At 35.8% G+C, this 27,161-nt stretch overlaps 1 protein-coding gene across 1 annotated transcript in view; it reads right to left on the bottom strand.

Annotated features, from left to right (window-relative positions):
* Positions 1-3,579: 3,579 nt before the first annotated feature.
* Positions 3,580-27,161, bottom strand: part of LOC123868994 — a 42,410-nt gene continuing 18,828 nt past the window's right edge. Inside the window, exons 2-4 of the mRNA XM_045911714.1 lie at positions 12,108-12,164; positions 5,579-5,798; positions 3,580-5,346 (exon numbers count right to left, since the gene is read on the bottom strand). Coding sequence (XP_045767670.1) covers positions 3,914-5,346; positions 5,579-5,798; positions 12,108-12,158 — 1,704 coding nt within the window. The 5' untranslated portion in view covers positions 12,159-12,164 and the 3' untranslated portion in view covers positions 3,580-3,913. The remainder of the gene's footprint in view (positions 5,347-5,578; positions 5,799-12,107; positions 12,165-27,161) is intronic.

Genomic DNA, 27,161 nt, shown 5'->3' with positions numbered 1-27,161 from the left:
GAGTTATCTTCACTTTTGTTTTCTATTGTTAGACGAATCGGTAATTCATAAAAACCGCCGCATTCGTCGCCGCGGCGCCACCCGTACTATCGAGTTTTACAGAATACAAACTATCAAATTCGTCGCGAACGCACGCGATCTGTCGCAAACCACAGATGATAATAATATAAATTATTATCAACTTTTCTTAGGCTCTTTACGAACTGCATATTCTTATCTGAATCTGAGAATTCTCTATCCGAAGTGTAAGGTTATTTTTAGAAATTGATTTGAGTTGTCAAAAATAATATAAAATTATTAATTTACCTAATGCAGGTAGTTTGGTAAAATCGATATTTGGCTCATTCGATGTCATACAATCTGTTGCTAGGAGGCCAACAAGATTGAACTTGCATAAATACGGGTGTTTCGAAGGTTTTAGTTCAGTCTCCTTCCGAGATTCGGGGCGATATCGCATATTTTCGGTATTTGGGTTGTGAACTGGATAATTAGATGTTGTGATAGCAATCACGCTCTAATTAAATTATTTATTTTGGCATTAGTTTGTTTAGATTAAAACTCTCGGATAACCTTGCACATTAAACTTGTGTTTTTTTTTGTGTTGGTTTCGGAGAGGACATTCCAATAATTCGATAAAAATATTTAAATAATACCTGCTTTTCTGAGTGACGCCAATAATTCAGAAGCGGGACGTGTCTCACGTTGTCTTAATTTCGCTTTGGTATCTTTTTGTAAACAACCCACATTTGATTAAAATTTTTATTGAGTTTGATTTGGTGATTAAAATTTTTAGTTTTTTTTTAATAATTTAGTCTTTTGTGAATTGGAAAGTAATTTGCAATGAGTGGTTCAGATTTTGTATACATCGAATGAGAAGTTAGTCGTTTGGATTTATTGTTGACTTGATATTAAAACTGAGAGTTCGGCAGTTCAGGGGTAGGTTTTAATGATTTGACGGAGGGCAGGATAGCCCATGATTTGGATTTGACTTAGGGCAAGGAAGCCCGCGACTGACATGACAAGATTGATTAGAAACACGAGGACGTGTTAAATTCAGGACGGCCGAACTGTAAGGTTATTTTTAGAAATTGATTTGAGTTGTCAAAAATAATATAAAATTATTAATTTACCTAATGCAGGTAGTTTGGTAAAATCGATATTTGGCTCATTCGATGTCATACAATCTGTTGCTAGGAGGCCAACAAGATTGAACTTGCATAAATACGGGTGTTTCGAAGGTTTTAGTTCAGTCTCCTTCCGAGATTCGGGGCGATATCGCATATTTTCGGTATTTGGGTTGTGAACTGGATAATTAGATGTTGTGATAGCAATCACGCTCTAATTAAATTATTTATTTTGGCATTAGTTTGTTTAGATTAAAACTCTCGGATAACCTTGCACATTAAACTTGTGTTTTTTTTGTGTTGGTTTCGGAGAGGACATTCCAATAATTCGATAAAAATATTTAAATAATACCTGCTTTTCTGAGTGACGCCAATAGAAGTAGCTGCAGAAGGTATCTAATCTGCTACTAAGATTTGCATTTCGTTTCTCGAACTCAAGAATATCTCCAACTCGGAGCATTGTTCATGGACCGAAATATTAACCACACCGTTACTCGTATGAACTATGAACGCTTGCGCACTACATGTCCAAGTCATCAGGTGGGTAGTGGATCATCTAGTTTATGAGTTTTCTAGATCAGAATTTGCTCGGATTTGGATCGGTTGCTGTGCATAAGAAACATCCTTGTCATTTGTCTGTTAATTCGTCAGCCTTGGATAGCTTAATAGTGAAGTATTGGGCATTATCATCATCATCGTCATAATCAACCCATCGCCGGCTCACTACTGAGCACTGGATTTCTCTTAGAATGAGGAGGGCTTGATTACAGACTAATACTACGCTGGCCTTGTGCGGATTGACAGAATCCACACATCTTTGAGAACATTGCGAGCAAGCATGCAGGTTTCCTCTCGATAAACAATCGTGAAACAACGCTAAAGGTTTTTATTCAAAGTTGTTTTCTCTCTTGTTTTTACTAGAATATGAAAATATGCCTTTCCGGCTTCCGTTTTCTACGCTAGCTATAATATTGGTGCCTTCGAAAGAAGAATAAATAGGACAGCTTAGGTTGCATCATCACCTACTTTCTGGTGTGATTGCAGTCAAGCGCAAGGTTATATATAGCTTAAAATTTTTTCGGATGCATTATAGGCTTATTATATAATATAAGCATATTATATACTTATCTTTGTACTTAAAATATAAAAATGGGCAAAATAAAACCACAAAAAAGTTTATACAAAAATTGATAATTTTTTAAACTTTATTGGGCACTTCTTGGATAAGTCGGGTAAATAAAAGTTACTCATTACCTTATATTGTTTAGATAATTATATTCAATGCTACATTTTGTTCATGATGTTGTACATTATTCGCTTAGGTATATTAATGTAAAATTTTTGAAACATAATATTTGTAAAACGGTGTCCATAAAACTTGACAACTATTTTCAACAGGTCGTAGAATTTTAAAAAATAAAACAAGACAACAAAAAAATGTAAGAAGAGGAGGTACTCAGGTGGTTAAAATAAATAACAGCTAATAAATAGATATGACTATAACAATAACTTAACTAAAATAAATAATATTAATACTAATGACAAGTTACTTTAAACTATTTCTAGCGGTTTACCTAACGTCCATTTTCTAAATATTCAATCTATCTGTAATCTATAGATTTATTTCTTAATAACGTTGTTATTGTCACAAAATTAATACAAATACGTTGCTTATTGGTTGAAATCAATAATAAATCCTACCTACAGGTAGGATAGACAGGTCGGCAGTCAGTACAGTCTGTCGGCTAAGTATAGCAACGTTGTTATTTGTAGAAAACTGTATGATATTTTTTAACCCCCGACCCAAAAAGAGGGGTGTTATATGTTTGACGTGTGTATCTGTGTATCTGTCTGTGGCATCGTAGCTCCTAAATTAATGAACCGATTTTAATTTAGTTTATTTTTGTTTGGAAGGTGGGTTGATCGAGAGTGTTCTTAGCTATAATCCAAGAAAATCGGTTCAGCCGTTTGAAAGTTATCAGTTCTTTTCTAGTTACTGTAACCTTCACTTGTCGCGGGTGTTATAAATTTTTAATTTACACTTGTTGATAAAGAACAATGTTGCTAAGTAACCTATCTACAGATTACATATAAGTTGTTAATAATTACGGATGTAAGTTTATTTTCCATGGATCACAGATAGATTGAATATAGAAAACGGACCTAAATGATGCTATACCACGTATTTTCCGTTGCCCCTGTATCAAAAGGACATTCGACAAGAGGTAACAGAAGATTGTACTTATGACGTTTTAATACTACATTTGGGTTTGTCAAAACTATTGTTCGTTTCCAGTTTTCCATTTCCATTTCCATCACAGGGGTAATTTCGCAGTGTTTGCAATTAGAATTAGTAACTCTATTATACTTTGAATCTCATGTTATTATTGGAATAGAGTTAAAATTTCAGACAATCGTTGTACAATGGATGGCAATTGTTTATAATTTTTACATTGAACGTGATTGTTAATGTAAGTGCATTGCATAATTACTCCCTTGATTTTATCCTTTCAGTGAAATCTGCTACTACAGCTCTTTTAAATGCATTATTATTGTTTACTATATACGAACTTAACTGAAGTCTCATAATGGCTGAGTCTGTTAATTCACTCTCTTTAATTTTTCTACAATTTTAAAATCATTTAACACGAGGACAATAAAAACTACAGGACTTTCAATTGTACCTAAATGATTATTTGAGCACATTAATAAATAATGTATTGGCATGGTTGTTACTTCAGTCTCATTACCCTACTATTTACAAATTTTATTATAAATGCATCAAAATGTTACGAGTAAAATCGACTTTTTGAGATTACGTGTGGCCCTGTCGTCGGATGCGGCCTCGGTATCGTGGAAACAGCGGCGGTTTTCTTCTTCAGCTTTGATATGGGACGCAGTTTGAAAAATAAGACTGCTGAAACCGCAGATGAGCATATTAATGTGATAAGGAGGGCCCCAAGCGTCGCAGCAAATCCTGGAGTAGTCATACAAACAAGACCTGGCGTCGGTACAATTCTCGGAAGTGTGCTTTCTTCCGCGGAATCCATGTTGAGATCACCAGCAGAAACTACTCGTATAACTCTGTTCACACCGACTTCTTTTTCAGGGGAAGTAGCCCGTCGTTGCCTCCTTACTCTGCGCTCATCTCTCCTTATCTCCACATTAACTGGATATGAGTCAATTTGTGGCGGTCCATATTCAGCGTGAGGAGCAATTACGTTATGGCCGCCATCGGAGCACTGGTCGGGACAATGATATCTGCAAATCTGGATTGTACATTGGAAATGCACTTCCATGGAATCAGGGAATTTGAATGCCTGGAAGTGAGCGTATGAAAGAACGGATGCACTAGCTCCAAAGTTTTTGATCTTTGTAAACCTTGACATGAGTTTAGGTCTAGTTACACAGCCTCGCCTATCGACTAATTGTATAGGAGCGCGTTGACCATCATGAGCTACACAGTCACGAACTAACATATCGAATTTCGCATCGTCATCTTTGATTGCTAATACCATAGTCATTGTCTGTCCGATCTTGACGAGTCCCGATACTTCAGATGCCCAAGGTCCTTTTCCGACCTGGATTTGCATCCAGCAACCGACATTGTCACCAGCGAAATCAGCTCGAACAACATCTAGCATATCCACTGGGAAGGGTCTGAAAGTAACTGCCTTCTCGTATTGATCGTGCCACGTACACCGTAATTTTCTTGCTTGATCCCATACTTCTTGTACTTGTGGGTCATATTGTATTACTATTACGTTCTCAAAATATGTCCCGGCGGCGGCTACGTCTCCTCGGTATCGCGGGTCTCCACTGCCTGCTGTACCGCACGCATGTGCACCGATTTCGAACGAAGCCGATGTTCTACCTAGATTGGGAGGAAGGTGGACGCACTGGTGATTTGAATAGTGACCTTTCGAAAATACTATTCCAAAGAATGGTTTGTCGAAACTAAGAAACACTCTCATAGCGTTCTTTTCACACTTTACGTCGAGTGAAAGAATCTTCGGCATGTCAGGTGCGGGTGCTGGCCAGACGTCCCCGGCAGTGCTGAACACCTTATCGCTGGCTGAAGCTTGAGCATCAGAAGGCGGTGCGGGAGGAGGAGGCGGTCCGCGGAATCCGGTACCAATCTCATTTTTGTGGTGATTGACAGGAGGTCCGAGAGGGAAAGGCTTTGAGTGAAGTTGATGATGATTGGGAATCCTGGGCATACCTGTAAAACAAAAATATTTGGAATTAAAAGATTGAATACCTATACAATATAATAAATGTATATAATAATATATATCAGCAAAACTGATTTCACTAATAGATAAATGAAATTTAGACACGGTATACCATTAGCTATATGGTTCAAATCCAATCCTAAATTAAGAACTAAATCAGAGAGTTTTATGACTTGTTTGTTATATAAATTATTATAATTTTGCGTGTGTCATGCCTACCTATTGGATGGTGTGGCTGGTGGTGTTGCGGATTCTGCCTTCGATTGTGCGGCGGTGGAACTGGAGGCGGTGGTCCGTTGTAAGCATGACTTGGTGTTTCCCTCTCCGAAGACTCCATCGCCAGTTGGTCGCTAGATGGTTCCGCTGCACTGTTGGAGTCTGAGCTCGGCCCGCCCCCGCCACCACCTTCGTTAGACGTCTGATCACTCAGTGTTCCGCTCTGAAAAATACATAGGAGCAAATTATGATTTCAATCTAAAAATAGAGAATTTAACAACAAGAAATAAATCAAAACCACGATACGTTTCTTGGCTTTAGTCATTGTAGAAAGCTGAAATAAGATTCATACTACCTATTATTTTAATATTATAAACCATCGGGATCATCAGGATTTAAATTCTTATCGGAGAAAATCATTGTAAACAAAAATTTAGAAAATAAATTATGGCTTTACGTCTAGTTTTTTAAAAAGTATATCACGATGCTTTGAAATGGATCTCGAAATATGTGTAGATATGTTTTTGAATTACATCTGGGAAACCACGTTTCTGAATAATGAATTGTTAGATATCTTTTACTCTAAATAATATAATGTCCGTTAAGAAGCGTACTTGTTTAAAACATGTCCTAACTACACGATAAAAACAATTAAACAATATAACAAGAATCTACCTCTTAAGCACCGTATATTATTCTGACATGAAAATTACATGTTTTGTAGCACCACCAGCTTTCACTAGCGCGTGGGCAATATTTTAAATATTATTTAATTCGACACACTGACCGGTTTAAATATATCTCTTCCAAAACCTGCACCCGTTCCAAGATATGCGACAACACCCAATGTTCTGGGTCGAATAAAATCTGACTAGATAACTCTCAGATTTCCTCGACATGAATAGAATCATCACGTGAAAGTTGCCGTGGTTCTGGTTCACATTTGATTTAAATCATCGCTCAATTGACCGCTCTGCTCTCAGAAACATTAAACTAGTTCCGCGGAGCTTACACTTTGTCATTAATTATTTCTGGTTTTCCTGACATCGCGTCGCAGTTTTTTGGGTGGTCGAATGTTATCTCGAAAAGATTTTTATTTAACCAGCCACAATTTTTCAATCAGACTTTTATTATTGGCTATCGGTGAGCCTAAAATTATCGAATCGTCGGCGCTTCTAAATAACTCTCATTTGTTTCGCCTCAAGCAACAAATTAGAAAGTATTGGTTCCGACTACGATGTGTGGCGGCTTTTTATTTTCATCAATAAAGATTTATGAGAGCTTATAAAGTTCCATCCTCCCGGCCCGTGGTCGAATCCAGTTATTATTTCAGATTGGAATCTGGACGGACAGCATGGCTCAAATTGATCCTACGCACCATATTATTGTTACGTAATCTAAAAAGAGAAAGTTGAATCGAAAAAGAAATTACGTGCGTTATTTAACTAGTCGATCATTTAATAGATCATGACTCACAACGTCTCGTGCGTCATTTTTACGCTGATAAATTTCGTTCATAACTGATAATATGTCACTGATAAGATTGTTCATACTACAACAAAATTCTCTGTTGATGTTCTTACTATATTTGAAAATCTATAGATGTCTACTGTTACCATTTTAGAATTTGATTCTTAAAAGTGACGCCAGACTATGCGAACAACATTTTTGATTTATTTCCAAACTAAAACGTCTCGTAAATAAAACAGAGTAACTCAAAGATCTAAAATGATTTATTTTGATATTATTTAGTAGAAAAGCCGCAGGCCTCAAAGCAGATGCTCAGTTCGCAAGCACGCGAGTGGAACGAGATCCGCTTATGAGTATTCAGGGGAGCGGCCGTCAAGTGCAGTGTGTCACTGCGCGGTCGTTGCTCTCGTCGGACTAATTTTACTTTCATTAAATCGCCGCGACTCGGCTAATTCGTGACTTTCAGATGTTTGTTTAGTTTCGGCTCTTTTATCATCTTTGTGTGTTTGAAGGCTTTGGTTATTTTTGATAAGCACCTTTAGATGCACTCTTTTTTCTTATATTTATTTGGCAATTTAAAGAATGCTTAGAATACTTAACTTGCTTAATAGATCGACACAAGCACGACACACAATGCATAAAATGTTTTCATTCAATCGAAGATTGAATGAAAACATTTTATGCATTGAAGTCTACTTTTTTAGTGAGACCTAATTCATGTCCATAGAAAAACAACAGCTCTTCAATTCTGACTCACAACTGAATTGTCAGTTGCGATTCCGAATCGTCCACCAAGGGTTCCGTAGCTTAAAAATAAAACATCATAAGTTATTTGGTTAAATTAATCTACCGTTTCAAAAATACCTAAGTCTCTTTTTATTGAGAACCACAAAATTAAGTTTGTTTTGATTTATTGCTGATTTTTCTGACCCATCACAAGTTAAAAATAAAGCCATTTAAAAATAATATAAAATCTATTTACTACTTTGTGAAAATAAAGTACTTTAATTATTATGAAATGATGAGTGGAATATTATAACAATTGATATATCCCACATAATTACAAATCCCACTTTAAAATTTAAATGCGCAAATGCAATAATAACATTCATTGCATTATTTTATTTGCCATAAGGGTTAAACAAGATAGTTAGTTAAATAAAATGATTGCTCAGTTACTTTCTTTAAGTAAATAGCTTGTCCAATTTATGAGTCATAGCATAGCAGCACAACTGTGATAGTAGTCACCAAAATAAAGAGCTGTGACAAACGGATGGACAGACCAGCAATCACATCATAAGGGTTCCGTTTTACCATTTTGGTACAGAACCTTAATAATAGTGTTGGAAGGAAGATAATAAGAAGCAGCGATACTTAACCTAGATAAAAGCTCCTTTCATACATTAATTAATTTAAAATTTTCCATAGAAACGTTTTAAAATCTGGTTAAAAATATAATTATCCTGGAAGGAAACAAGAAAGCGATGAAACTGAAAACTTTGATGGAAGGTTATCATCATGCAGTTAATATTAATATTATGGTTGAATGACATATCTGCGTTAATTGAGCGAAGAAGTCTTTCATTGCATTGATAAACAAGTGTAAATTAAAAATTTCTAACACCCCCGACAAGTGAAGGTTACAGCGATTAGAAAAGAGCTGTTACCTTTCAAATCGCTGAACCGATTTTCTTGGATTATAGCTAAGAACACTCTCGATCAAGCCACCTTTCAAACAAAAAAAACTAAATTAAAATCGGTACATCAGTTTAGGAGCTACGATGCCACAGACAAATACACAGGTACACACGCCAAATTTATAACACCCCTCTTTTTGGGTCGGGAGTTAAAAAATCAAGAGTTCGAAGAAGGAAAACAAGCGCCGAAACTAAAGAAGTTAAAATAAGAATAATAAATAATTCAACAGCCAATACCTAAGTACCTAATTGTAATAAAAACAAAGTCGCAGATGCGGAATAAATTATAAAAGTTGACCAGCAAAGAAATAAATAGTAGGACAATATACCTAGAATGACGAGCAGGATTTCAAGTTCAATGTATGTCGGCGCTGTAGGTCGCCGTGTGACCGACGCGACGGGAAAGCTGGCTTTTACTCTTACGACATCAGTCTATTGTCATATATCGGCATTACTTTAGGTTACTTTAGAACAACGTTGGTTACTTTACGATAATTTGGTTCCGGTAGTAACGACCAGTAAATATCTTAATAAATAAAATCCGGTCAAGTGCGTGGCGGACTCGCACACGAATGGTTCCGTACCATGGTACCAAATATTTTAACATTTTTATGTGCAATACAAGTTAATAACAACTGCGCTATCAATATGTGATTTAGTGAAATAAATTTATCGTGAACACATTTTTTTTTGTATGATATAAGCACATATTCACGGTTTTCGGATTTATTCGTTTACTTGTGATATAAGACCTATCTAGCTGACTTTCTAGGCTAACGGGAAGTACCCTATAGGTTTTATTAACAGACGGACAGACAGACAGACAACAAATTTATCCTATAAGGGTTCCGTTTTTCCTTTTGAATTACGGAACCCTAAAAATCCATTGCCACCTACTTTTATCTAGTAATGAATCATGATAATAATAATCCAGGTATTTGTAGGCAAGTGGCATTAGATAAGTGTAAAGATGACTGTCATATAACTCAAAAGTTTATGTAAACAAGAATTCAACATTATTTTCATTTAGAATTCTAATTTTTTTTCTAGTAGCTGTCATACCATTTTAAAATTATGGAGCCAGGATACTTGAAGCTACAAATAAGTACCTACTCTTAATTAAAAATTCTGTGTAAAGAACTGTACTGGAAAAATTTCAGCTGTTCAGAAACGTATTTTGGATCACTGTAGGCACTTATTAGAACCATTATTGGTCTTGGGGTCAAAACTGCTCATTCCAGCTTCATTTCTTTTATAATATCATCAAAACTCGTGGTGGTCAAATGTTTATTTGTTAAATAATTTAAATAATGTAAGTATTTGCTGTACTCTTTTTAATTACCTGTGTATTTAATGAGGTATTTCTGGAGAAAGCGTGCTTAGCTTAGAACAAGAGACCAGAGCTATTAAGCGTATGGCCACACAGATAATTACTGAAATCAGTGCAACAGTTTTTTACACTTCTAAGTAAGCACTAAGAGTTGTTTACAACGTTCAGTTACAATGATACCATTTAAGTTAGTGGTTCTTACTGGGCGAAGACAAAACAGGTAAATAGCGTACTTAGACGGAACTAGACATGTCCGTCAGTGGAGGGAGTGGGTCAGTGCCCAATATGGGCGCTTTTGCCCGATGACCGTATTAGATGCTATCTCGTGCTATTTCCTCGCGGAAGACTCAGATACGCCCTACGTTTGAGATGATTACCTAGAATGTAGGTATTCATTTACGATTTCTGAAATTGTACTTTTGAAGGGAAAACTTCTTGAGGCGCGTTGAGCTATTTTGAGTTGAGTTAAAACTTCAAGGTCGCATCACCGACATGCTAATGTTGATTGTAGTCTTGACCTACTGATAGATGTAAAAACTGAACTAACGTTGATTTTTTCAATTCACAACGGCATAACTTATTTTGACGATTCAAAAGCACTTGTAAGTCTAATTGAATAAAAATCTATTCTATTCTGTTCTACAAATTATGGTTTTTTTTCACACTAGAGTTAATTTAAAAATCCAATATAAACCCACTGTTATTTCATAGTCTTAAGTTTACACTTCTGAGTTCTGTTGGCACAGAATGCCAATTTTTGTAAGTAGGTACGAGTACATTATACTAACAAGTTTTTTGATATACTTTTTAAAATCCCACAGGTATCCACTAAAAGTATGTTACGTGAAAAATCACAGAGCGATAACAGACAAACCTCCTAGGCGCTCTAGTGATGTGCCGTAAAAGGAACTTGTGTCGATTAAAAACCATTAACTTTCAAGCGCCGCTCTACTTAGTGTGTGCTCGGGCTCTTGCCTTATATATTAATTGAATTAAGTTTCATTCTATGTTTCTAAGACTCTGTTACATTATTGTTTGTGACAACAACGAATAGATTATTTTGTACTTTCACCAACCCTTTTTTTTTATAGAAATTGTTATTATGTAACCACTCGAAAAACTTTAATACACTATTATTACTTCATGTAGATAGTTAAATGGTACGTGCTAAACTTTGCGATTTGAAAGCACATTTGAAGTTTATTTGAATATCTAAAAACTTTTCTATTACTATTTCCACATACTTATATACTTAATTACGTAATAAGTAGTATTAATCGTACCTTAATTAATTATTATAAAAAATGAGAGTGGAAATCTAATCTATCAAAGTAACAGCATGTAACAATGTTATTCGATAGCCGTGAACACCTACGGAATAGATACTCGTAGGTAGTAGGTACGTCACGTATGAAGTAGGTTTGAACTCGCTAAATATTTAACACCTAGAGTGAAAGTTTCCTCTTAACTTTGTCATTTTACTTGTAGTATCTACTGTTTTTATTGGTACATGTCTTTATAAGTAGGTAAGTACTTAAATATGTCATAGGTAGCTTAAAAACTGAGCGGCGGATTTAAGTCTTTGAACTACTATAAAGCAGAGCATTTTGATTAATCTGTAGAAATCAGCATTAGGAATCAGCACAACGTCACTGTTCATGAAAATTCCGCTATGTAGAAAACATCGACTTTCAGAAGAATTTTCAAAACTTTAATTTTTTTTTAATATGCTATACTTTTAGATCAAAATCGCATAACTAAAAAGATCATCTCTTGAACTATCTCATACATGCTAAAGAACAGGTTTCTATATGTACACTCACCTTTTAAAACCAAATAAAATGATATTAAAAACGAAAATCCTAAAAAGCTACATACTTAGTAGATTTTGCATGCGCAGCTATGACAAGTAGTTTATATTCAAATGAAGAAGAGTTTTTTTGATTTGAGATTTGATTTTGATTTTGATTAGAAGCAGAAATAATGTAAGATTCTGGAAAAAGAAGAAAAGAAGAATAGTATAAAAATACCTCACCATATGTAATACTAGAAGGATGCCTATAGCCAGGCCACGTTTCTGCCGCATCTTGAACTGTAAACAAAAAAAAAACCATAAATATAAGCAAGGCAAAAAGCAAAGTCCTCTCTTAGGCTTGTCGCTAGATACTCGTAAATGTGTGCCTTTGACTCCGCAACGAAAGTTCAAATGTTTGACTTGTACACTTAGTTTAAAGGGAAAGTTCCAATAGATCGTGTTCCCAACGGATGTGCTCAAAAATTAAATTTTATGGAAAAATATTTTCTAAGGCCATGCGTATATATTTTTCAAGATTTTCTAACATTGGTGGCATTGAAAATTCGTTATCGATAACACATGAAATCCCTATTCTTTTAAAGATCGTTACTTTTGTTTTCAAATATTTAATTTAGATCCAAAATACCTATTTATAAATAAATAAGTTGAGTAAAAGTTGTCTAAGTCAGAACCATTCGTAAAGTGTAAGTGGAGTGCATGTAATATATTATTATTTGAGAACTTTACTAACAAGTTCATTAAATAAGTCATAAGCTCAAAGTCTCGCCCCAGTCTCCATAGTAAGCATAGTCGGCAATTTATAACAAATATACATTTGTCATAGTTTCTCATAGTAGCGTCGTTCTCGTCCCATTGTAACTCGGTACCCACGAGACAAATTCCTATTTGATTGTAACCAGGCAAAAAATGCGATTATAATCTAAGTTTCTTCCACTATTAATTTAAACCGGCTAAAGTGCACCATGAATTCAATATAAAATTTAATCTTATATATTCAATGCACGTGGAAGCGGGACATAAATGCAATAAAAAAGTATTGATAAGAAAAGAAAACAGAAAACATTGATATATTAGAATTTCGCCAAAAAAAAAAACAAAATAGCACACGTACCTCACATAATGTTATAGAGATCAACTTATTTAAAAGCAGATAAACAGACATTGTAAGCTGTGATAGCTTAGTGGTTAGAACGTCCGCCTCCTAATCGGAGGTCGGGGTTCGACCCCACCACTAACTCTTCAGTTATGTGCGTTTTAAGCAATTAAATATCACTTGCTTTAACGGTGAAAAAAAACATCGTGAGGGAACCTGCATAGCTGAGAGTTCTCCATATTCTCAGTGGTATGTGAAGTCTGCCAATCCGCATAGGGCCAGCGTGGCAGACTATGGCCTAAACCCTTCTCATTCTGAGAAGGAGACCTGTACTCAATAGTGGGGCGGAAATGGGTTGATCATGATGATGAAACAGACATTATATAAAGTTAAAACCATTCCAAGTATAGTAGTAACACAGTAGTACTAACACGTAATTATAATTTTCAAGTAGATACCTAAAGTCTCTAAACTATCTCCTGTCAAGGGATTTTCATTTCAAAGACTTATCATGACTTCCTCGTGCATAATAAAGCAACTAATATGGAAATAAGGGCCAAAGGTGGAAAGGCTAAGACTTTTGGTTAACATCTGCACATTATTTCATTCTGTGATTTTGAAAACTTTCGTTTTGTCTATGTTCATCTCAAGACCTACTTGTCTGGAAGAACAGCTAAGCTCGTTCAGCGTTTTATCCAGGTCCTGCAGCGATTCAGTCAGTATGACTATGTCATTCGCAAATCGCAATTGGGCGATATTTTCGCAATTTCGCCATTCACGTGTATGTCTTGACCTTTCCAGTCCAATACCTTAAAACCTTAAACACGTCTTCAAGGGCACAGGTGAAAAGCTTTGGGGATATTACATCTCTCTCTACCTTTATCCCTTTTTAACTATATTTAGATAGAACTTAATTAAGATTTTTATCAACATGTGTAGTACGATTATGCTTGGTACTTTTATTACTGTTATCGGTATTGATCACTCTCACTGAATTAAATATAAAACATTACGAACATAAAAATGCAGCATCGACTGCATCGATCTCATTAAAATATTCGATTTCACTCTCTTTTTGTGATTAATCAAAAGATCCCGATTAACATATGTACAACATGATTATAAAAGGCGCAAAAACAAAATGGTTACCTACCGCCTGCCAAATTTAATTGGCAACAGTTGAAAAGTGGAAAGTAAAGACATGGGCACACCGATCGGTTTTAATCACCGAATATTTTGGGCGTTCCAGAAGAACGGGTTGTCTTCGTGCAAGTGGGTCGTGGGACTACCAGGAGAAAGTATTTGTAAATGCCATATTGCCGGAACTCTTTGAGGAGAACATTTTTGTGCTTTTTCTGTGGTTCATTTCCATGGAATGATAAGCGGTCAATATTATGACGTATTTTCAGTAATTATTGTAAGAGTATGTAAGGCTGTTCGTGGTCTCGGTTCCAACAACGTAATGGAATTTCGCTTTATGTTGCACTTGTGTCGTCGATTACGATGTAAGTAGGCTTGTATGGTTCTTGTAACGTCGGTGATTAATATACGAATGGTCTGCGATAGAATACGAAAAATCTGTATTTATTTCTGATTATTCTGATTTTTTGTAATGATTATCATTAAAATTATCTATGTGAAGCTGAATGAAGGGGCTAGCGAGGAAAAAGCGAGTCTTCTGGTGTAACCTATTAAAACTGTCATAATTTCGCTAAACACCAAATTAAACTTACTTTCAATTCTTTAGTTAGTTTAGTTCCTTTAGTTTTAGTTTATAATACATAACTAGTTATTTTTTATTTGGACTTTTGCGTGTCTCTCAGGTAAAACCTTAAAATTTACCGAGCGATTGCTAGTAAAAGACCGAAAACTACGGAAAAGATCGGACTTTTACCATTCAGATAAAATGAAACTTAGGATTTTATTATAAAAACCTATTTCCCATAGTCCGAACTTTTTGGAGAAGCATATCTAGGTATCAATCGAGAAATGCAGAAATGAGGCAAAATATAGATACTAACTAGGTACCACACTTTCATAATATTACGTGTGATATATTTTGATGATATTATTACAGCTCCAATTTAAATAATTATTTTCCTTATAGATACCTCGGTATAATACGACCGTTTTGATGCTCCACCTTACACCACATGAGTAGGTATGTGTCATAACTCATCAGTCACTGTGTGTGATCTTCTCATTAATCATCCAAAATCGCAACGTCATCAATGGTAATCAAGAGTGTGAGAGCATGGTGAGAACTTTTTGAAATTGCGCCACGGTGTACGTAAATATCTCTTTTCTTCCATGCATGCGACCGTAATTGATTTCAATTTTATACATTTTAACACATTGTTACCCATGGATACATTGCGTGTTTTATATTGGTTGTATTGGTTCTGGTAATTAGTTTCACTTTTACTGATGAATTTTCGTTTCGACATTTATCGTCAATACGTTTCATAACCTTTTTGAGGATAGTGTTATATGGAATTTTTAATACTGTATTTTTAATACTTTGCACCATAATATACGAGTTTAGATTTCCTTTTATATATTTCTCTCTGTTAATGAATATATTATGTGTGCACTGTGGCATAAAGTATTCAAACATTTAATTATTCTAAACTATTTTTAAATACATATCAAAAATTGCAAAACCAGCAGGAATCGAACCTGCATCTTCTGGGTTGCCGCCCAATTATTTAATTATTATTTTTAATTGCTCGGTGAACCTATATAAATATTTATCTCCAAAACAGTAAAAATTATCGTAGAATGTGACGTACTGATAAGCTAAAACCTGTAAAACACGCACACACGCGTTGCAAACGGCAGTGCATACGTTGATGGCAAGTGTTATATCAGAAGCTTTCCCATAAGTCTCAACAATAACTGTACAAAGTTTCAACTCAATCGGGTTAAGAGTGTACGCGAGCATAATTATTGCATAGGTAACGAACAGACAGACATACAAACAGATTTCATATATAAGTTGTATAGGCACATATCCTGCAATATCTTCAAGATTGATGTGTATACTACTATGTAAAGGATACCATTATAATAACTTAGTAATTATGAATAAAGAAAGTAAAGTCGTAAAGATTTTATTGCATCACATGCCCACTTTTTCTTAATGGCTGTTTAATATTATGTTAACAAATTATGTGCTTTTACTTTTTTATAGTTGTGAAATATTTTAGTAGAGTTTCGCTGATTTATGATTAAATATAAAGTAAAATAAGGGATCAGGAGTGTAATATTTTCAAGGTGCATGTAAGTACGTGAGTTTTTTATTCGATTATAACTGGTAAATGCCTAAGCAAATTCAGATGCATGGGATATCGTTAGAATTCTTACATCATCCCAAGTGACACTGGTCATAAAACTTATGAAAAAATTGCAATATGGCGGCTGTATTTTTACACCATTCCAGATTTCAAATGTGAAGCCATACCATTCCATGCCAAGTGTTATCAGCAATATTTCAGTTTTGAGGTCCCTAAAAAGCGATTTGGGGGATCTTCTTTCTTTTTAGTTCTTTGCACTACTCCTTTTGTTATTTTTTTATGTTGAAAATAATTTTATGGCTTTACTTTTTGATCTTTGTGACTGTAGGCCTATTTCACAACTGCCAGATAAACTTTATCTAATGGATAGATTTGATATTTTGACAGATTCCCAATACAAAAACTGTCATGACGTTAAAATTCATTAGATAGTTTATCCGGACGTGGTGAAACAGGTTAACAACCTTTAGGTTTTCCAATATTTATCTAAAATATGTAAATTGTAATGCAATAACAGCTATTAAAAGAAAATCGAAATAAAGTATCACCGACTCAGACTGAAAGCTACCCAACATTAAAAATAAAGAGTATAATTTGATGACGGCTGTACGTGCAAATTCAATGAAATAAATGATATCATTATTCAACGAATTTAGGATTTTACTTTCAAACCCCTAAAGTCTAATTTAGCTTAAACCTTTTCTCAGACTTGATGTTTCATTATAGGCTTCGAGTTGTTATGGCACTTTACGCTGATACTTTATAGTGTGCGAGTAAAATTGCCTTGTTCCATTAAGTGGTGCCAGTTGACATTTATCGTGAAATAAAAGATATGAAAATTGTACCTTGCCGCCAAAGGTACAAGGGTTTAAATTTATTTGATGAATATACCTACATTTGCATTATTCACTGTACGGCGCCGTGCCGTGCTGGCTCTTTCGCATGTACAGTCAAAGGCCATAAGTCGTTTAGCACCTTAAATGATCATAATATTCGCGTGGCACGGCTATGCACATGCGTTGGGTGTGTGAGGCGTCTCTATAGAAAAAGATCAAAAGTGCGACAAGTTTTCGATGCATTAGTTTCGCGGAATTGCTACACATATTTGGATATTCTAGCAAATGTGTGACGTGGTAGCGGTTGAATGCCATCCCCCGTGCTCGCCATGCCATGCGCTCGTGTTCCTGTGAACGAGTCTTTTTTTTAATTCAAGTTACAACTTAGCCTTTGACTGCAATCTCACCTGGTGGTAAGTCATGGTGCAGTCAAAGATGGAAGCGGGCTGACCTGGATGGGGTATGGCAGCTTTAATTAAACCCATACCGCTTTGGTTTCTACACCGCATCATACCGGAACGCCAAATCGCTTGGCGGCACGGCTTTGCCGTTAGGGTGGTAACTAGCCACGGCCAAAACCTCCCACTAGACCAGACCAGTGATGTAGAAATGATGAAATTCCAAACCCTGCCAGGAATCGAACCCGGGACCTCCCACTGATAAGACCACGGCGCTTACCACTGTGCACAGGGAGGTCGTCAAAAAGTCTACTCTACAATAGACTACTATAAATATTATAACTTAATCCAGGACATTTAACACCTGTTGAAAGGGTTACCACGCCGTAAAAGCTGTCATTTTAACTCATACTAAGTCAAAGTCAAATATTTTTTCCAAAATAAGTAAATCTAGGTACCATTGTACCTACACTTTTTGAACGAACTTATGTGACCGTGGTGCGCATGTGAAAAGGGCCTTAGTTGTATCGGATCGAATAACTATATTGAGGTTAACACTAAATAAATTCGTATCTGGATGATCTTTATGTGAAATAAATATTTATGTACACCTGATAAACGGCGTACTTTAACGCAGGAGGTGTGACGATTGCCATCAATTTGAGATTTAACTCTCTATAAATGCCAAAAGATGTTTTTTGAGTAGCGATGGCGGATGTATTAAAAATGATTGCATTTTGTACCCATGTTACCGGTGCTGGTGTTGAGCTTCCGTAGCAATTTATTTTGAAACGTACAGCCCTTGACCATGAAAAATCATGAAGTTTCGTCCATGTGGACACAAATTTCGAACCCTTACTTTACCCCCTTTGGGGTAATTTTCAAAAATCCTTTCTACGATACGATTCGATGTCTACGTCATAATAGTTATCTGCATGCCAAACAGTCCATTCCGTCCAGTGGTTTGAGCTGTGCGTTGATAGATCAGTCAGTCAGCCAGCTTGTGTTTTATACATATATTTAGATTTTTTTATTTTTACTAGACAATAACAGACATAACATTGTATCAATTCAATACAGTTGGAACTATATACCTCCATAAAAATAGTTTATAGTCGTTGCTATACAGGGTCAGCAATAATTGACTTACCTATTAATTTCAATGATTATTTATTTACTATTAGATAATCTCCTATATTTGAAAGACTGAAGATTTAATATAGGTATGCGAGTACATAAAAATAATAAAAATGTAGTAATTAAGTAACTACTACAATAATTGTCATTAGTCAAAACGTCCTTAGGGAGGTCGGTACTTGGTAATTTACGCGTTTACTTTTGTAATATATCTTTAATTAATAATATTATATCCTCAAGCTAGACAGGTCACAGACAGCGTAGTAAAATATACTCGATCTGTACTATATCTCCTCTCGGTACGTTGAACCGCGCCGAAAGTAAGAGTGCCCGCCAATGAGCGACATTGAAATGTGCTTGCTCAATTGGGACTCCATTCTGTTTACATTCAAACATTTTCATTCAAAAGACGCTATTATTGCCAACTATTTTTTTATATACCTACCTACATATTTTTACTAGACGATATTCACGATTTCGTGGTTTTAGGTTTTAAAAACCCCGTGGGAATTCTTTGATTTCGGGATCAAAAGTGACTACTAAATAAGATCTGGAAAGTACTTTCTAGGTCTTATTTAGACTAGTTACCTATATCCATGCAAAAAATCTAAACACTTTCGCATTTTTAATAGGTAAATGGGTAGGGATTCATGGTGGTAAGCACTTGAATTAGCTTTATTAGTGTCGGATACTTTTTATTTTAAAAATCTCATTTTTACATACTCAGGGCCGATTTTTCAATCGTCAAACAACTTCTATCTCAGGAATAAAGAAGTCGGTTAGTTAGAGGTTTTAACAATGTTTGTATAGGAAATCAGTCAAAATGTCAAATTTATTTCTCAGATAAAAGTTATATTTTGACAATTGAAAAATCGGCTCCTAGTGAAATTTTTAAAATAAAAATTCAATTTCAGTTAGCTACCTCTAACTGATTTTGATGAAAGAACAGAAGAAAAAAGCAAGAGAGATAGACGTAGAGTCGGCAAGTACCTACCTAACTACTTGTATAGTAATCTACTATACTAATATTATAAAGAGGAAACCTTTGTATTTTTGTATTGAATAGGCTCAAAAACCACTGGACCGATTTCAAAATTTCTTTTACCATTACTTAGAGGGATTCTTCCGAATCCGTATAGGCTATATTTTATCCCGGAACACCCGTGCGAAGCCGGGGCGGGTCGCTATGGAAAATATTTTAGTAAGAACAGAAATATTCTCAATTTTTTGAAGTCACACCATAACAAGAATACGTACAACGTACGATTTAAGAACGCCAATTAGGCGTATGATAATAATCTGACATATTGTAAGAGCAAACAAAACACTCGAATGAAAGCGCTCGCACTGTTTACACTTTCACCGTTCAAAGATGCTCAGAGGACCCGGTAGTGTAAGGTTTCGTTCTGTACACCGTCTCGTCACAAAATAGGTAGGTAAATTCTGTACATAACTACTCAACAGAGTGTACACTTCCCTTTAAGATTAGTTAATAGATTTAACGCTACATAAAAATAATTAATTAAATATCAATATCCATACTCTATACTCCCTTTTAAGATTTAAATACGAGAGTGTGCCTGTCTGTCTGTATGCTAGCCTTTCACGGCCCATACATTTAACCAATTTTGATGAAAAATTGGTTAAATGTTAAAATGGGTTTGGTTGGTTAAATTGGTAAAAAAATTTAGTAAAGTTCATCCCGTGGACGGACATAGGCGAAAAATAAAGAATTCTCACGCGAATTTAAAAAATCAAAGTAAATTCACAAGGATGAACTAGTACGAAAAAACTGGTTAAGTTTTAGTGCAGTATTTAACTACAAACTAACATTATATTATGTGTTCATTTTCTTTAACTATTCAGGAATTTTTCAGTTTCAGTCTACGAATCAAATATGAATGTATCTTTTGGCTGTAACCAGATACTCATAGAAGGTCGACTTCAACTTAACTCGTTACCTTCGTTTTTACTTCGTTACTACTTCAACACGCAATATAGTTCTTGGAACTAAATATTTCGTGAGTGACTGTTACGGTCTTGTAAGAGTTAAAATACTTTCGATGATAATGTTGATCGCACATTAGAGGAGAAAAGTACGCTTCGCACGCACTTCCGTACGCATCTCAAGACCCACCAAGTTATAAAGGCTGAACGCAAATAAAAATCCGAATAATTCTATAGAAAAGGCAAATGACATTAGGCACGCGCGAATTTTATTGAAAGCGAATAAAATATTACTACATGAATGATCTGATACGCATTTAATTAGAATTTTCGGGCTTAGATAAAGTAGGTAAATAAACTTGAGTTTTCAGTAGGGTTTACTTGGTCATGTTACGCAAGAAACATACCTAAGCGCGCGCGCTTGCTATCTCTTGTAAGAAAGAGGTTATAAGATAAAATTTTACACGATAGAAAGAGTGGTGCTTATTAAATTTTACGCCGCAATCCTTTGCGAGCTTTTATTGCACTTTAATGCGTTGTTACAAGAGTCACTATTTATTTTTACTTTATTTTTAAAGAATATTAAGGTGGATGCGACGGGTCGCATCCACCTTAATATTCTTTCACGTTCATATTCATATTATACCACGTTTTTCGCAATTTGTAAACTAATACGACAAAGTACGCTTATATCCTTCTATTTGCGACAATAACAGTATCATCCCCACCTATTTATATAAAAATCTTTACTTGATAAGGTCCAGTTTAAGAAATCAGCTCTAGTATCGACTAATTTAAAAAAAAATTGTGAGTTACAGTCGATACTAGAGCTAATTTCTTAAACTGGACCCTTACAAATTGCGAAAAACCAAATAAAATTTGAATTTCGCGGGCAGACCCGTCGCTTGTCCCTTAATCATGTTAGTCATGAGTCAGGACAAAATATATCCCCCTTTTCCCCCTTCAACTAAGTTTAAAGCTTGTGCTACGAATGGGTAGGACAGTAGGTACCTGGAAGAGACTCATACGTATTCTGTATTTTTCATTCGGAAACATTCTTAGCTTTCGCCACATGCGGCTCGTGCGGCTTGTGCGACGTTGTTGGCCCGTGCGGTTACACGGTAATAAGCGATCAGCTTAATAATAGACGGATGCGGCTCACGTGTATAGTAAATCATCTTGACAGATGATGGCCTGAAACGTGATGCTCGAGATGATGAGATCGGTCAATGACACTCAAGTCTCTTCTCTAGCTTTTGGCTGTATAATTTACCGATAATTACTTTCATTTGTCTTATTTTAACGGAGGAGCATATTTTACAAGAACAAGAAATGTGTGATCTTGTTTCTCAAATCATTTTTATTCTTCTTTTTCCATAAATTATTATGTTACCATATGGTAGTTGTTTGGTTATAAAATATATGACTTAATTTGGCTAAACTTTTATTGTGATAGAAATATTACAAAAGTTTTTCTAATTAGAAAGTATGAATAACTTCTGATCGGACTTAAAAATTACGTCAAATGTTTTCGTATTTTATTTTCTACTCATATAGAATATACTATTTTACCTGTTTTGTGCGTATTTAAATATATTATTGAGTAACGTTTTGCATTTATTCTCAACTAAAATAAAATATGCTGCCAAATAACCATGAACAACAGATTATGTAAATTAAATGTGTTTTACTTTCTATGATGCTATGCAAACAATGACAAAATTTTAGGAAAAACTACAAAAACACATGGAGCTACTTAACTGCCTCACTGTTATATTCATTTGATTTTTTATTTCAATGGACAAGTTAACACTGGACTGGGATCCTACATTAGGTAGGTACATGGTGGTTATTGACGATGCAATGTAGATGGCCACGGGCTAAATTGGAAAGAGTATGGCAATTTGATTAAATCCATATTATCCCTATTAGATTGAGCTACGCGATATCGTACGTGGCAAGCGAGTTCATAATCTGGTAGATTTCTACTAATAATGATAACATTTTTGATCGGCAGGAATGAAGCAGCGTGATAAATCTAGATATTACTATGGAAAATGATAAAGTGACATTTCAACTGCCCACTAGTCTAATTTGTTGAGATTTTGCGTGTTCGTTCTATCTGTGCCGCACGCAGACCCCAACCACTAAGTAAAAAAAAGTGGCTGTGATATACGGCAGACAGACAGACAGACGGACAGACAGACATGACGAATCTATAAGGGTTCCGTTTTTTGCCATTTGGCTACGGAACCCTAAAAATTGCTGAAACTCCTTTCGACCGAAGCCGGGGTGTGTCAGCATTTCTAAATACGAAATCCTTCTCTCTTTATTTATAAGATAAGAAGTTACTTAGAATTGCGCCATTTATTTTCGTATCCGTTAAATCAATCAGCATTGCAACCAATAAAACTAATCCCGGTTCACATAGTCATATACGTAGCTATGTCATTCACACACAATCCCAGGAATCTAACAGTCATAACATTAATTATCGCAGACAATACGCCTTGAGAACCTACATATAGCCGAGTGAACCCAGATACCTCCTGACATACATGGCGGGTCATCAGAAACCACGTGGTGAATGATTTACGGTAGTCAATTTGTATAGAAGCAGGCGTCACTTTACGGAAATTCATGATATACAAGGAAATGCAAGCTTAATTTTTAAGCCTCGATAGCTCAACGGTTGAGGAGCGGGCTGAATTCCAAAAGGTAGGCGGTTCAAACCCCACCCGTTGCACTATTGTCGTACCCACTCCTGGCACAAACTTTACGCTTAATTGGAGGGGAAAGGGGAGTATTAGTCATGATTAGCATGGCTAGTAGTCTTTAAAATTTTTTTTTTTTGCTATATTCCACTGAAACAAACAATTGTATGGTGCGACATAAGCATGCGACAAGCACCACCCACCCTCGCACTGCTAGACATGCAGGAAAAGCCACCCACCAAGCATACGACGTAACACCACACAAATCCCTGAGTACATAGTCTACGTCGAGTTTGTTTTGAAGGTTCTCTTCATTCCGATACCGGAGCATCCTCAGGAAATGTAAACCTTACACTGCACAATTGCTGTCTGTTTCAGCGGATTATAGCAATTTTAGCTTGTGGTTATAGAGTAGGCTAAGTAAGGGTACGCGTAATGGAGAGTGTGTGTGTTACCGCGATTTACAAAAGGCCTATGCCCATTGCATGCCTACAGGTTGACGATGTTAGGATGGATGAAGAGCTGAAGTTAAAAGTTATGATAGCGCGTGTATAATATATTTGTCTTCTTGGACCACGCTTGGACTAAGGGGATCTTCTGATATTGTTTCCTTTCAATACTTCAAACATGTGGGAACTAAGAAGAATACTTATTTTATTGGGACATTCCTATCCATAGTCGCACAAACCCACAGACCTCCTAACACACAAATGACGGGTCACCTTGGGCGATTAGAAAACCACGTGGTATTAAGTAGATATTAACATCGCTGACTAGACACTTTGTCATAGTGTTTTACGGCTTATTTATTCATGACTTGATGATACCGAAAGGTCAATCTATTCTCTATATCAACAATCGTTTATTGGATTAATTGTTGTTATTTATAGGTCGAAGAAGTTGTGATAGCGTAGTGGTTAACACGTCGGTCTCCTATTCAGGGAGTCGGGGTTCGATCCCGGGCACGCAATTCTACCTTTTCAGACTTAGGTATGTGTGGTTTAAGCAACTATATAAATATAACTGGCTTGAAGGGAAACATCGTGAGGAAATTTACATTTTTTTTAAAAATTCAGATACAAGTTAGCCCTTGACTGCAATCTCACCTGGTGGTAGCTGATGATGCAGTCTAAGATGGAAGCAGGCTAACCTGGAAGAGGTATGGCAGTTTTTATAAAACCCATACCGCTTTGGTTTCTACACGGCATCACATTCACACCGGAACGCTAAATCGCTTGGCAAAACGGCTTTGCCGGTAAGGTGTTAACTAGCCTCGACCGAAACCTCCCACCAGACTAGATTAATGATTTAGAAATTATTAAATTCCATATCCCTGCCGGGTATCGAACTCGGGACCTCCTACTAATAATACTTGTTTTACTAATTTTATTATTCGGATCTGTATTCAGTAACAAAACATGCATATAATTACACAAGACATTGAAGTTTCATGTTTGTAATTTGACATAGGGATGGGCATCGTAGGCTTTAGGACGTTATCGTTTTATCTATAACAATGAGTAGTACATAGGGTTTATGCTGTCGAACGGTCTTACGTATGAGATAAATCAGTATTTCAATCAACACGTGAACGGTAAGAGGGAGTAGTCGAAAAACGAAAGTAGAATCGATCTAAAATCGGTACCGCCGAAACATCGGGTTTGCATCGCATTCTGGTCAGTCGGTCGGTAACTTTCTCCGACTAATTAGTGATACGAGTATCGATGTTTTACGCCAAGTCAATGTCGATATCGATGTTTATAAGTGTCTATTAACTATTATTAAGTAAGGCATTCGAGAACTGACCACCCTTTAGAGGCGTGGTTCGCTAAGTAGTAGCTTTGCAACTATCAAACAAATTGTAGCTTTGGAATGTTTCCAATATCAAAATATAGAATTTATTTGAACCAGAGTTTTTGGACATGGTGTTCTCGCACTTTTCGGTGCGAGAACACCATGTCAAAAAAACTCTGGTCTGGCTTATCGTTGGAAAACCTATCACTAGGTGGGTAGATAACATCGAGAAGCCGCTGGTTGAGGTTAGAGGATGCTTAGTTCTCAGTAGTGTACCGGCGATGGGTTGATGATGATGACCATATATTGCATTACTCGCGCACAATTGCGTTATATTACGTAAAAACAAATAAAAAATCAAATACATCGATATAATCGATGTAACAGAAACGCGTCACAACACTACACCGTAGTTCTGTGCGGGTGTTTTTACATGTGATAGGCGGGCGGACATGCGCATATCAGAAGTGACATGAACATGATTGAATGATAATTAGCTGTATCGGACACTTCAATCATATCTGTTATAATTGATATAGTATTACAACCCGACTCTCCAACGGACCGCGCTATAGCCCGTTATCGAACAAGATGTATGACGTAACTATGTGTTTCCTCTACAATGCCTACGTGATAATAATAGTCATTTTGTGATAATAATTACTATTAGGACTAGTCATCCGCTAAGAAAGAATTTTTAATAATTCAACCTATAAGCTAGATGATTTATTTTATTTAAACAACTTTATTGTACAAAAATGCAAAGACAAGATGAAAATGCAAAGATGATATAAGCTTATTGAGAAAAACAGTGTTACAAAAATATCGATATAATTATATATGGGTCAACACAACTCTATTACAAACTTATGATTGAAATGTCGTGTCGTCGCTTCGTTTTTAACCCCCGACCAAAAAAGAGGGGTGTTATAAGTTTGACGTGTGTATCTGTGTATCTGTGTATCTGTTTGTGGCATCGTAGCTCCTAAACTAATGAACCGATTTTAATTTAGTTTTTTTTGTTTGAAAGGTGGCTTGATTGGGAGTGTTCTTAGCTATAATTCAAGAAAATCGGCCGTTTGAAAGTTATCAGCTCTTTTCTAGGTATTACTGTAAACTTCACTTGTCGGGGGTGTTATAAATTTTTAATTTACACTTGTAGCTTAGTATCGATATTATAAAAACAAGTTTGAGCAATTTTATAAGATGAAACTAGTAACTGATTTTATGAAATAGTAAATTGTCTCAAATGGATATTCAAAGAAGTCATAAATCTTCAAAACCTCCGCCTCTTATTTTACAATCGAATTCCCACGCGCTATTAACGATGTAACACAAATTAATCGATATTCTTATATAGAATTAATACATCGATTATTCAGTTTTGTAGGGTTCCGTAACCTATTACAAAGCCTCAGCTGTCCATCCTCTGTCCGTCAATCCGTTAATCCGTCCGGCCGTCCATCTGTCTGTCAGCGGACTGAATTTCGTGAACCGTTATTTGTAGAGATTTTAAATTATCACAGAATAAATGTGTTTAACAATAAAACAACAAATAATGAAAATTTCAAAGTGAGACCCCTAATATTTTTAACTCTTATTAGTGCTGGGTCTCTACCTAATGCGACCATGTGGCTCTCGTAAGTCTAGACTATATTATTGTAATACTTAAAACTAGATTTAAATAGTATGTAATGATTATTTCTGCGACTTATATTAAAATTAAAAAGTGTTATTTCCTGTACGATGGCACGGAACCCTCCGTGTGCGAGCAACGATTCGCACTTGACCGATTTTAGGCTCGCCATCAATTAACAACACACGTGGCAAATTTCTCTGTCGTTTTTACGTTTGATAGCCGCGCGGATATCCGCAGGTCAAAGGTGACGCGGACCTGAGTGATTGATAAGTAGTTGTATTAGACACTTCAATTGCTTTTATTATAATTCCTCTAACACCGGCATTCGTATTGCTCTGTGAAGCATTTACATAGATGATACCTTGGCTAGAGTAACTCTTACCGGCTACCTTGCTTTCTCCAGACTATTCTTTGTAAAT

Source organism: Maniola jurtina, chromosome 10 (assembly GCF_905333055.1).
Source record: "Maniola jurtina chromosome 10, ilManJurt1.1, whole genome shotgun sequence".
In the NCBI taxonomy this organism is placed as follows: Eukaryota; Metazoa; Arthropoda; class Insecta; order Lepidoptera; family Nymphalidae; genus Maniola; species Maniola jurtina.
The sequence above is the reverse complement of the archived record's forward strand: the minus strand, read 5'-3'. Positions and strand labels throughout refer to the sequence as shown.